Below are 13,120 nucleotides of genomic sequence, written 5' to 3'. Positions count from 1 at the left end.
ACATTCATCATCACCGAGTTTGGCTCTGTAGGTCAGCCGCACAGGTAGTACCCCATTCTCAGCGACAGCTGTTTATTGACATTGACTCACCTGTAATATACTGTACACAATGTTTCGGAGGCTCGCACCTGGCCAGTCATCTGCTTTGAAATGCTGACCACAAGCTGACTATGTATGGACGTTACTCAAGAGATGGTGCAAACCTCTCTTGTAAACAAAAAAATGTTTATTTTCCTCACAAGAAGCACATGTAATGTACAGTACACTTTTACCAACAAAAGTAAAAAAAAAGTGCATTATGCATCCCCTACTGCAAATGTACAGTACAAAAGATACTGCATATTTAAATATAAAAACCAGAATTAAGAAATACAATGAAATAAAAAGAACACTGTTATCATAAGAGTACAGCAATGCACTGAAACAGCTACTGGTTATTCATGTCCGCAGTTTATCTAACAAGGGTGGTAACTATCCACGAGCCTTGGGGTCAACTCTGAGGCGAGGAGAGCAGCCCAATGTCTGCGACATGAAAAGGAATATTATTTAGTTAAAGAACACATTGAGAAATGGTGACCGAAACGGTGCTATTTCTAAAACACGGAACAAAAAAAGCATACGCTGGAAATAAGGTGCCAGTTTGTGCATTTCAGATTTGATGTTGGAGTGTTCCTTGGCTTAGATCATGCCTGTAACTCTTCCAAGCGTAACGATGGCCTTCCATCTTTGGAATGTCTTGTCAAGCCCTCCCTTGCCTGCACTGTCTGCAGCAATGCAGAGATAAATCATAAGCAGTGGGGTCAGGACAACAGAAGCTGGAATCTATGTGGGATCCATTTACAAAGCCCATCGTTTTACCCATACACGCAGCAAAGGAAAACTGGTTAGCAGTTCTGAGATCAGGGACCATGAGGGTTATACAGGACTCATACATGCAAATAGTAATGGTCTTACTTACACTGAAACATCAAAGCACCAAGACAAAACAGCAAAACAGCAGCGTTTACCAGCTCAGCATAAATACACAGTATTTGTAAACTATTATTAAGGCACTCAATTGTAAAAGAACAATTACAATACATAGGAGAGAAAGAAAACAACTATCTTTTCATGCATCGAAACTAACAACCCTGCAAGCACTGCATCTTTTGGCTACAAAAACTTTGAATTGGCATGCTAGAGCCTCTACGCATACATTGACTTAAAAAAAATTAAAAATAAACGACATGTATCGACAGTATTGTGTTGCACTAAGCAGCAATGGATCTTCAAGTTTGATAAGCTACATTGTGTGTGTGGTGACACGGTTATGTTCCACAGAATAACGGAGTCTGTGTGATTTTTTCCCCCAATCACGATATGGGCACTGTAGTCAACTGAAAACTAAACTACCAAAGCAGTAGTTTGTATGTAGCAGAGTTTGGCAGGTCATAGAAGAAGAAAACAGGAAGGAAATAGGTTTGTTCACTTGTATTGTTAAAACAACTTGGAAATTTTCGGAAGTTCTTCAAGTCTAAGCACCTGTTAAGCTTCTATCTTAGTACAAGGTACAATGGGTTGGCCAACAAATGTCAAATTGGGCGTACATGGCAATGACTTTGTGAACAAAGGCAATGTGTATTAATATACTGCAGTGTCTTACTGCCTGGGGTTGGTTCCCTACTGGCAGTTAGTGCTATGAGGAGTGCACGTCCCCACACCAAGCAAATAGATGGAATCACAGCTCATTGGGGATGGGAACAACAGGTGGTAAGGCATCTTCAAAAGGCAGCAGCCCACTCACAGGTGCAAAACAACCTGCAGAAACAAAATTAAATGGCCACATCTGTGGGTGTCAATCCTTCCATTCTTGGAAACAGGCAATTACATGGGATTTTCAGAAGCACTCATCATTGGCCTGCCTCTACGCCCATTGAAATCAACAGTTAAGACTCCCATTGACTTCAGTGGGAGCAGTTAGACCAGAGATCAGCACTTTTAACAATCTTCATCTAACCTAGCCCATGTGTTGTATGCACACATGCGTGATCTGCACACACAACTGGGAGAATTACAAATATTACCATTCTCTCTTCTTTTTGCATGCAAAATTTGGACCTGAGTGACCATCTCTCCACAGGAGAAGCACAAGATCTTACTTAATAACACTATACAGTCCCCTAGCCATGAGGGGTTAACTATCTGCTTTATCCTACAGTAACACTATTAGGGATCCTTTAGGGTTGTCTGGATAAAGAGGGCTAGCAAAAATCCATGGGAAAATAGAAATTAAATAAAATAACTAGGTCAAATTCTGCCTTGCAGCTCCAGCTTCAATGGAATAGTACGGATGTAAATAAGGGCAGCCTTTGTCCAACTGTGTCAGATGGGAAAGGGCCTCTCCCGGTCAGTGTGAACAGGTGCACAGATCTGCAGACAGGGAGAATCTGAACAACTGTGCAACTGGCTATGACCACTGTGACTTTATACTAGCTGTTGTGCTGCACTCAAGCCTTGAGCACAATGTTGTGGTTTGGATGGAGCTGGTGAACAGATTAACATCTTTCAAAAATATCTTCGCTGATAATTTCAGCATGGGCTAATAGGCTCTGAAGAAATCCTATCCCGCCATGCAGGAATCAAACACGCAGTGCAATGGCTTTACCCATGCTCACTACCACCCCTCCTCCCCAATCCATCTTTTACAAATAAAACCTAAGTAAGAACAACTAAAAGACAAGTAATAAAAATATTTGGAATACACTACAGCAGATATGGACCTGGAAACGCACCCATGATGCTTTGACATTAGGCACATCATAACAACATTAATATTTTAGATATACCACCACACCCCAGATACAGCTAAACTGAAATGTCACAACTGGGGAGGGAAGGGGGGCATGTGTCAGTGAATTCACAGTGTATTGAAGTGATCTAGTCAGTATTGATTTCCAAGACGCACCAAAGGGTGGGTTCAGTGAAAAGAACCACACCAAGAACCACGACAATCACAGCATCAAAAGAAGTGTCCATGCTAAATCCACTTCTGAAGGTTTATAGCCAGACAATAACACAAACATTGCAGCTAAGGGAAGGTCCAACTCTAGCAATGACATCGGTTTCCCGACACTAGAAAACGTGGATTACAAAATGTTTCACGTCCTCCGAGATATTGCCATTGTCTGCCTTGCTTGAGAAGCTTTTGCTTCTCTCACACATGAAATGGCAAATTTGCCATATGTTCAAGATGTATATACATTTTTGACCCCTCTATCTAAGGAAGAATATTTATCTACTGCTTCCCAGCCCATATTTCTCCTGCTTTTAGTACAAAATTGGGGGAGTTACTTTAAAAAAAAAAAAAAAAAGGAATCCCGGGTATTCTAAACGGTGGAAACCAAGGGACATTTCCCAAATGGGTAGGCAAACATTTTAAATGGCAGGTTGTAGGATTTGCTGTTCAAAGTTGCACTCTTCACTTTCCATCCCATCTGAAAGGCTTTATCCAACAACGGCTCTGCAAACGTAGATGTTTAAAAAACAGGTCAGACTCACATGGACCTGGTTGTTAAAACCACGGAGCGCAACAAATCCATCATTTGTTGTCACTAAGCTTTAAATTTCACCGTGACACCTAAGTTAGTCTAACACATGGAATTCAGGCATTTTTGAAAATTTAGGAGCCTAAGTTCCATTTTCAAAAGTGCTTAAGTCACTTAAGTCTAAATCCAACTGATACACAATGGAACTCAAGACTCCTCAGTGACTGAGGCACTTTTGAAAATTATATCCTTCATTTGGCAAAAAGGTATCTCCCAGAGTTTTGGAAGTTTTTTTAAACGTGCTTCTTCTAGCAGGCTGGCAATGCATTCTACCACAATATGTTACACACCCCAGAGGCGAAGGGCCTCCTTTGACGCATGTTGCACCTGGCAGGGGCGGGAGGGCAATGGTACTACAATATTTATCTGAAATTGTTCTGTGCTAAACGGTCACTAGGTGTGAAGACAGTGACCCACAAATGAATATGGGGCTGGTTACCCATGATGCTGTGAATGCCATGTCACTGCCCCTTTGTTGAGGGACAGCATTTTAGAGCTAAACTGGGTTATCTGTGTGTCCAACCAGCCTGTCTCGGGAAGTGGCTCAAGCAGATTTCTTATCATCTCATTCACTCATTTTGATCAACCCCATTTTTACTTGAATTCTGTTTTATCATCAATGGCTGAATCCTGAGGTCTGTGCCCAAGATTTTCCGCAACAGACTCCCACTTGCCTGAATGAGAACTAGTGGAAACGGAGTGTTTCTGAATTGGCCATAAACCTCCGACAGAAACTAGTACAAAACAGCTGATGAAAAAAAGAACGGCCTACAGCCAAGGGCTCTGCTCTAGGAGGTAATCCTGCACAACTGAAGCCACTGACTTCAGAGGCTATAGGACTGAGCCCTAAATGCCTTACTGTATCAGAAATCTAGCTAGCAGTACCATGTAGAAGACTTAATGGTTGTTTAACACTGTGAAAACTAATCTAGCTCTCCACTTTTCCTTCCTTTCTGAGATAGTGCAATATTCCATTTAGGCTAGGCTAGTAAAACTACTGCCTCCTCCTTGCACTGGCCTCAAACTCTGCCCTTGGATGGGTGTGTAAGATCAGTGAAGCCCAGAGGAGCACCACATGTTCATCCGAGAGCAGAATGTGCACTTCTATTGTCATCAGGAGGAGACCATCACTGAAATTAACCTGTGCATCCCAGACAATATGTACTATAAACAAACAAGAGCAGGAATACTCATCCTCCCCCACTGCTTCCGGATGATGAAATAATAAACCCTTTGGATGTTACTCAATGTGGGGACTTGTAAACAGCTTCAGAGCTCAGGGACAACCAGATACCTTCCTGAGATAACCTGCTGCTGCTTTGCATTTCTGCTGCAAACTCCAGGATGCGAGAAATGTTCTACCAAAAATAAACTAACTTATCATCTTCCCAGGTTTCAAATGTACAGAATGACAATAAAGCCAACCGTCTGCCCTCTGTAGCAGGAGAGAGGTCAGTCGCCTTCTCATCTGCAATGCATGCCATCAACAGTCTGATAAAGCAGGGCTTCCAAAACACAAGTGCTACACCACTGACTCCAGCATCACACACATTTCACAATGGTTCATGGTCACCTACTGGCCAGGCTTGTCATTATTACTGGGATAACTATAAAACCACAACAAGAGCAACAATACCTGAAGAACAAGACATCTCTCCACTTTTACAGAAGCCTTCAAAACACACAGCCTAGACGTCATTTTGTTATTAACACAAGACACTATGACAGCTAACCCTGATTATACAGGAAAGAGGAACTATCAGGTCAGCAGATCACGTAGTCAATAAAAAAACAGCTCCACACTTTTTCACTTCACTTCATAGTTAGAGTTACTCAGTACAGTAAAGCCTACACCTCAACACTCTTTCGGGTCTTTACAGTTGATGTTGTAGGAATGCTTTCCAAAAACTTTAAATATCCTGGAATAAGCCTTACAAAAAATCAACACAGAAATCATCAAGAACAGAGGTAGAGTTTATGTTGCCATCTACAGGTTTTTCCACAAGTGGATGTTTAAACTAGAGACTTGTGCTATGTTCGTTTTGCGAAATAAAAAAATTAAAAAATGCCATGACTTTTGTTGAGACTTTTGAAACAATATTTTCAGCATTTTTTTACATCATATGTATTGTAACATTACTATACTTGGCAAACAGTACTGGGAATATTGTCCTATAGGAACAGTAGGCAGTTCACACACTACGTACTCTTCCAAGCCATGCAATGTTTTTTTTTCATTGTGCCATTCACCCATGTCAGTTATGTCCCTCTTTCTCCCCACTTACTGCACAAGGAAGGGGGTAAAGACGTTGTATCAGATGAACTATTGGGTTCAGGCAATAAATGCTGATTTAAAAAAAAAAAACATACACCAGAACGTGTCAGCTTTTGCCCTTCCAAAGTGTGCTCTTCAAGTTTCCTGTGGCTGAATTTGCTAGCAGTTTGGAGCTTACGTTCACGCTCCTCAGAGGGGATTGTGACTCGCAAAGCATGGAAGACTCACTCGATTTGGCCTCTTTTGAGTTCATTAGCGTTGACACATCCATGTCACTCGATAAGTCCTCGGAGGACAAGTTAAGACACCCTAGCTTGGCAAGAGAATTGGATCTCTTCAGAGGGGAAGAAACAGTCAAACCAGCAAGTCGTAGCCTGGTTTCGATTTCCTGAGTTCGTTGTTTCACCAGGCCAGGTTTCCCATGCACACTGTGTATGCTGTCGCTACTAGAACTGCGCGTCAAGTTGGAACTCCTGGAAGATGACGGCGTATAACATATGGTCTTCAGAAAGTCCTTTGTGTAACTGCTCATGTGTTCCAGCCTGCACAGGACAGGCGTGGAGGTTTTCTGAGACAGTCCCTGTAAGGGGTTTTTGGCCTCTAACTTCTCCACATCATTCTCTGTGTCTTCAGATATTAAAGGTGCTGGGCCCAGAAGAGATACTGGGTCTTGGTGCAAAGCCAAATCTTGGTTTTCCTCTGGTATACTAGCATCAATTCTGCTCACGGAGCTCTCTCTTACCAGTGACGAGGATTCTGAGGGCACACTCTTCAGACGCTCCAGTTCTTTGGTATGCTTCCTAACTAAGCCAGCTTTTTGAAGCTGAATAAGAGATTCTTGATGCTGCATCAAATAACTGTTTGTGGTTGGCTTTTCCAAATCTTTACTAAACAGCAAGTACTTCAGGTCCTTTGTGGGTTTGACATCTTTTCTGGATGGAGGCTCTTCCTTCATCACTTCTGTATTCAGAGGGCTTTTCTCACAGTGGGAATTTCTCCTGACAAGCAGTGCTTTGACAGGTGTTTTTGGTGCATCTTTTGGCTTTTCAGAAATATTGCAATGCTGATCCGCCACAGATTTGCAGGTGCCACCTTCCAAAACACTAGTTCCCTGCAGCAATGGAGGCAAAACATCATTTTTAGCCCTGATTATTTCCTCAGCCTGCAACTTGCTAGGCATTTGGTCCGACAAGTTCGAAGTCACATGGGAGAGGAGCGAAGGCTGAGTGCAGATTGTAGAACTGCAGCAAGCGGCAGCTGGATTTAGCGTCTCACACTGCTCCCTAGAGGCTTCCGCGGAGGCACTGGCTGAGGAATACATGCAGTCAGTGCATGACTGGTAGGAAGGCTTGACTTTACTGAGGATTCCAAATATGGCATCACGCTATAAAAGGAAAGAATAGGCAATAAGAAGTCAGACAAACAATTCAATGTGGATGCAGAATAGCAGAGTCAGGCTAGTTTAAAACAAGACACAGAACAATAGGAAACATTTTATCTATAAGGACTCCAAAGCTTAAAGGAAGCCTCTCTCCATTACTGCTGAAGTCTGGGCTCTGCAGTGGGAGTCAAGCCATGAGGATTCCCAGCTGACAGTGTCTGGAGTTGGAAGAAACCAACCATTTCAAGTGATGGTCATGGAAGGCGGCTCCCCTGAGAGGTTTATAGCATGTTCATGTAGCTGCATGCTCTCTTTGGTGGCTGGCTCCACAACTTCTGCAAGCAAAGCGATGGTCAGAAGCACTTCTACAAGGAAAAGGCTCAGCATGGAGACAGGCACTACTACAGGAGCCTTCATTTCCAAACCAAATTACATCATAATCTTAGGATGCGGAGAGTTGTCTCATGCACACGATGTCGGGTGTTACTAATCATCTACGTTTAAGCCCATACGCACCTCGAACTCCTCTGGGCAGCTCCTCTTGCTGTTGTTGTTATTCAAGTTCTCTCTGTTCAGTAAGTTCTCCTCCTTGTGTACAGACAAGCGCCGCTTCCACCTCTCCACGGGATTTTCCTCCCTGATGCTTTCCTTTCCCGGATCCACCTGACTGTGCACACTCCTCCCCTTTGGCATGCTGGACTCCAACTTCTTCACTTCCTTCTCGCAGAAACTTCTCAGCTCTGCCAGTGGTTCTACTTTCTCCTTGGCCTTCATTGCGTCTGCCGCAGCCTCAGGAGGGATTGGGGGAGGCTGATCCACCAGCAAATTGGCCTGCTCCGAAAGCACGTCTCGCTCTAGATCCTCCACCTGGAAAAATATTTCCCTGTCACCAGGCAGCTTGTTCTCCAGCAGCGAGTCGGACAGGCGCCGGAAGCAGTAGTGAAACCCCCCGGCCTCCATATTGGCTCTGTTGTCCAAGTACGTGGACTGTGAAGGCGCGTCCAGGTCAGATAGGCGGTTTTCTAGATCAATGTCTAAGCTATCGAGCAGGAAGTCACTGGGCCCCGTAGAATCATCTGCATTCTGGGATAGGTTGCTCTCTGCTTGCTGCTTCCACAGCTTGTTATGACGCTGTTTGCTGGGGAGAAAAATAAAAGGCACAACTTACTACAATAAAACACTCAGCAGCTGTCGAATGTAAATACATCACAGTGCCCCGCCCCATACAAGTCACGCCCCTCAGAAACCTTTGGAGGAAACATGCAATCCAAGCAGATCACCCACTACAGAGGACAGTGGCAATGCAGGGCAGAGGAGCAGGATGTATGAAGCCATCAGGCTCTGGTCTAAACACAGGGAACAAATGGCTGGGTCATTACGTAAGATTCAAGGGAAGAAAAACAACAGCAACCAAAGTCCTCAAGAATCAGGTAACTGTGATTTAAAAGGCATTGACCACCTCTGTAGTTAGCTGTGATGGCTGCTGTGGAAATGAAGGCGATACGCACCTAATGAAGAAACAGAAACAAAGTCTCCCAGCTGAAAGCATCTGGATCAAGCGCACGCAAAACATGTATCAGAGTCACGCGAGTATAACTTTAAAAAGGTGCTCAGCAACAACCAACGAAGGGCTGAAGCCGGCTGTCCTCACTCAGACAGACTTCTCCAACTTCAGGACTCTGTCCTCTGCACGTCTATGCAGCGTCAGGAACTCAGCCGGCTCCAGGCATGGGAGCCCAGCCACGCAATGAGCCCGCTGGGCCCAATACCCCTTACTCAGGGATTGTGCTCCCTGAGTGGACAGCAGAGCCCACAGATCCCCATTTAAACCTTGTAGCAACAGCAGCACAGTGGCAGCTCGATGCGTTCTGGCCCAGTAGCTGTGCCAGACCTGCTTCCTGTACCTGCTCTAGCTCCGACCCGCGCCTGAAACATTGACCAAAACCTGCTTTCTCTTCCCAGTTTTCACAGAATCGTGTTCCCCCTTTCCAAGCAACTCTCTGATCATTTTTCACTTATTTTTCCTTTGCCCAGCCTAGGCCCCACATGTGTGTACACACAACTGCAAATTGCTAATTCTAGTCTGCAACAGGCTCTTTTTGTTTCCTTGCAAGTCACCTTCTCATTCCACCCATCACCTTACCTTGCATCTAAAATCCCTTCATACTCCAGCAGCTGTTTCATGAAGCCTGCATTTGGTCTTGCAATGCTGCGTTTTTGCTTCACGTAATTATAGGCTTTTTCCAAGGACCAGCCAAATTCCTTCATTGCATAAGCTATAACCGTAGAGGCAGACCGGCTAACACCCATTTTGCAGTGTACCAGACACTTAGAGTGATTTTTCCTAGAGAGGAAGGCAAAAAATAAGAAAAACTGTATCTCAAATCCTTTTGTTTATTAAGTTTTACTATCACAGTTTTATATGGTGCATGGATGGTCATTTGTTCTCCAGACCGAGCCAACGTCACAGCTCAGAGGGAGTTAATTGGTTTGGGTTAAAGGGTCCAAGAAAATAAACTCTCTAGGAAAGTTAGGATTTGGAGAAGTGTGATACCCCCTAATCACTCTCCTCTCACCCCAACCGCACTGCTATTTCAGATACTACCCAAAGCTCTCTTTGTCTGCATGTCCCTGTCTTTGGAGATGTGGACCCAGCAGGCATGATGGGTTCCCTACCAGGGCCCCCTGCACTGTTCACTGCACATGAGGGCTTCTCTATCACCTGTGCCCTGGAGGGTGGAGTGACTGGATGAAAATCACAGAGCAAGAAGTCTCACAAATAAAGAGGCTTCCTCGGAGAGGTTGGTGCAATCTGAAGAGCAAGTAACAGGGTTGGAGGCCCAGCAAGAAGGCCCTTATGCCAGGCCCCCATCTTCAAAGGTGGAGGCAAGGCAACTGAATGAAGGATCACACATGGGAATAAGCGTCTCCTGCGACGTATTTAGGAACCTCAACGCCCATTACGTCACCTGGCAGAATTGTGCCACAATCTGTCAGGGATGGGACCTCCACAACTTCAGATGCAGCCCCTTACTTTTTGAGCCCATTATTAATTCTAGCATTGTGGCTGATGGACAAAGTCAAATTCAACCGCTAGTTACACCCCTGCAATCCTAATGATTTGGTCCTAATTTAGGGCGGGATTTGGCCGACTAATGAAAGAGGCCAAATTAACCAGGTGTCACTGTCCAGCTGCCCCATGCAGATCCAAATGAAGAAAAGCCCATCAGGTTCCAAGCCACATGCTGACACCCCAGCAGAATGTGAGTGGTTCATGTCACTAACTGTTGCCAGGAGCCACTGCTCTGCTTATTCCAAAATTCAAGGATTTCAAAATGTTTTACTTCATCAGAAGGACCCTTCGGGGCTCTTGCCATCTTTTAGGGTGTTAGGTGCAAACACGAACAGAATGTAGCATCGCTACTGGAAACCAACAAACATTTCGTTTAACAAAAAGGGAAACAAAAAAGCAAGTTGAACAAGGCGCTGAAAATAAAATCTCAGCACAATTGTGAGTGGTTGTGAAGGGGTTAATGATTAACCACTGACGGGAACAGACGGGGTATTTGGGCATTCCAGGGGCCCAACTGAACTCCCTTTTCAAAGGCCTTTGCGAGAGCAGGGGTCCCAGAAACCTCTTCATCGCCTCACAAAGAGCTCAGCAATTAAGCAGCAAAGGGACAGCTACTTAATTAGCCTGGTAGAGCTACTTAACTGACAGGGCAGTAAAGACACTGAATGAGTTATTGTGCCAAACCTGGGGACAGCGAGCTGGGAGCATGAAGGAGTCCAGGGGAATTGGATGCTGGGGATAGAGTCAAAGTCAGAACAGATGCACGGATACTTCTCAGGACTTGTCCAAAAGCAGGACTTGTCCAGTAATAGCAGCGGGGATGGTTACTTCCCTATTGAATACACTTCTCATTGCCCATGCCCTGAAGTGGGAACCACAGCTCTCTGACTAACAGGACATTCAGAGGGAGGCAGGTTTCAAAATGAGCTTCTGTAAATGGTTCCATATCCTCTGCTGAAATGCTATTCGGCAGCATGCCGAGGGCACAACACTATCCTTACAATAGCTACGGTACTGGTGAGGGCGCTCCCTCGCCCCCTGCTGGAGGAAGTGCCTCAGCGTCATGCAAGGACTTGACCTCACTCCACAGATTCTGATGATGGGTTCTTATCCCGACCTCGGATGCCCCCAAGCACTGATTCGCTCATCTCTGTCCACTTACTTGGCTTTATTTATGAAATGATATGCCTCATTCCAGTGAGCCAGGAGGTCTGTCGTCTCCTCGTCGTACACCCGGATATTATGATACGCAAATAGACCAGGGAAAAAATTATCAATCTCCCTGGTGACATTTAAAATGTAGTAGACGCTGCAGGATGCAAAGGGAAACAAAGGAGGAGAGTTTAATTATCACAGCCCTGGAAGGGGACCTGGAATTCATGTGATAAACCACACACAACCCAGTGTAACATGGGTGCTCTTACTGCATGGGACGATCAGCAGCCCCAAACCTGTAAGCCCTCCGCTTCCGATTAAATCAGCTGGAGTTCTACATGTGGAGGGCTGGCTGAATCAAGCTCCCTAGCTCATCTCTCTCTACTATCACTGTCCCATGTAAAGAGGGAGAACAGAGGGAAAGTGACTTGCCCACTCTACCAATGGGGAAGCTGAGGGAGAGAGAGGTGCCGAAACTTGATCCACGTCTCACAATGAATCAACGGCAATGCTAAGAATAGAACACGGGAGTCCTGAATCTCAGCCTTGTGCTTTCGCAACAAGATCATCCTTTCTTCCTTCTTCCAACCAGAAATATGAAATGAAAGTTGCATCATTTTACTTTACTTCTGCAGGATATAGCAGCCAGATTTTTATAATAAAATAGGCGTATACCAGGAGAAATGAATGCCCATATTAAGTTATTATTTCATATAATTCAGACAAATCAATAGCACATGATGTTTATTCAAGGATTTGTCCAGCTTTGACTTTTAAAAATGGCATTTCAAGGATACCATCACTACAGATCAAAGGATTAATGTGCTGGTTGTTTTACTTACTCAAAAGTGTTCAGACATCTGTTCCCAAGGACTACAGTTTAAACATCTTTATTCCTGCTGTTGAGCAGTAACTTTTCAGAGCGTCATTATAGGGGCCAACATGTGTCCTGGGCAAGCAGCAAGTATTTATACACAAAATTCCCATTGGCCTAAAACACTTAAAGCCAAGAAGTGCTGTAGTGATGAGAGTTCACTGAGAGACAAGACTGCAGCCACCTGTCTGCACTAGTGGAATGGAGAACAATTCACACAACTCTGCTCATCTTCAGGCAGTTTTGCACCATTTGGATAAGAGCTTTACCCCAAATACTGTAATGCATAATCTTCTGAAGTATTTGGGAATTCACACCTCAGACAACAATAAGCTTGCTCAGTATAAACTAGACTCCTACATAGGATTGGTCTTCCCTAGATCTCAAAGCACTTTACAAACGAGGACAAATATAATCTCCATTGTATAGGTGGGAAAACTGAGATAGAAAGAGAGGAACCATCTGGTCCAAGGTCACTACTGAGAATAGAATTCTGGTCCTGTGCCCTATCCACTGAAGTATGGCCTGAAAGTATTATATTTCATTTCACAAGACACCCAAACACGCAATTGAAAACAAGTGATTTGAAGATTTTAAGAGTCTAACGTGTAATAGCCGACATTAAGTTGTGGAAAGGGCCAGTACTCACCCCGAGCCTTGAAGCTCTTCCAGGTTGGAGGCATTCCACTCAGACCCCTAGGATACAAGTCACACACACACAGAGTAAGCCTTTGTTCTGCTGGGCACTGTACAGTTACTGTGTTCTTTGCTATCTGGA

The 13,120-nt window shown here is 44.4% G+C and overlaps 1 protein-coding gene across 5 annotated transcripts in view; it reads right to left on the bottom strand.

Moving 5' to 3' along the window:
• Positions 1 to 206: 206 nt before the first annotated feature.
• SSH1 (slingshot protein phosphatase 1) overlaps positions 207 to 13,120 on the bottom strand; it is a 58,216-nt gene continuing 45,302 nt past the window's right edge. For all 5 annotated transcript variants that reach the window (XM_034790675.1, XM_034790676.1, XM_034790674.1 and 2 more), the window contains 5 exons: positions 12,992 to 13,038; positions 11,476 to 11,622; positions 9,384 to 9,584; positions 7,757 to 8,378; positions 207 to 7,243 (listed from right to left, as the gene is read on the bottom strand). In XM_034790675.1, coding sequence (XP_034646566.1) covers positions 5,966 to 7,243; positions 7,757 to 8,378; positions 9,384 to 9,584; positions 11,476 to 11,622; positions 12,992 to 13,038 — 2,295 coding nt within the window. In that variant the 3' untranslated portion in view covers positions 207 to 5,965. The remainder of the gene's footprint in view (positions 7,244 to 7,756; positions 8,379 to 9,383; positions 9,585 to 11,475; positions 11,623 to 12,991; positions 13,039 to 13,120) is intronic.

This window comes from Trachemys scripta, chromosome 15 (genome assembly GCF_013100865.1).
Source record: "Trachemys scripta elegans isolate TJP31775 chromosome 15, CAS_Tse_1.0, whole genome shotgun sequence".
In the NCBI taxonomy this organism is placed as follows: Eukaryota; Metazoa; Chordata; order Testudines; family Emydidae; genus Trachemys; species Trachemys scripta.
Note: the sequence above shows the minus strand (reverse complement) of the source record. Positions and strands in the feature narration are given on the sequence as shown.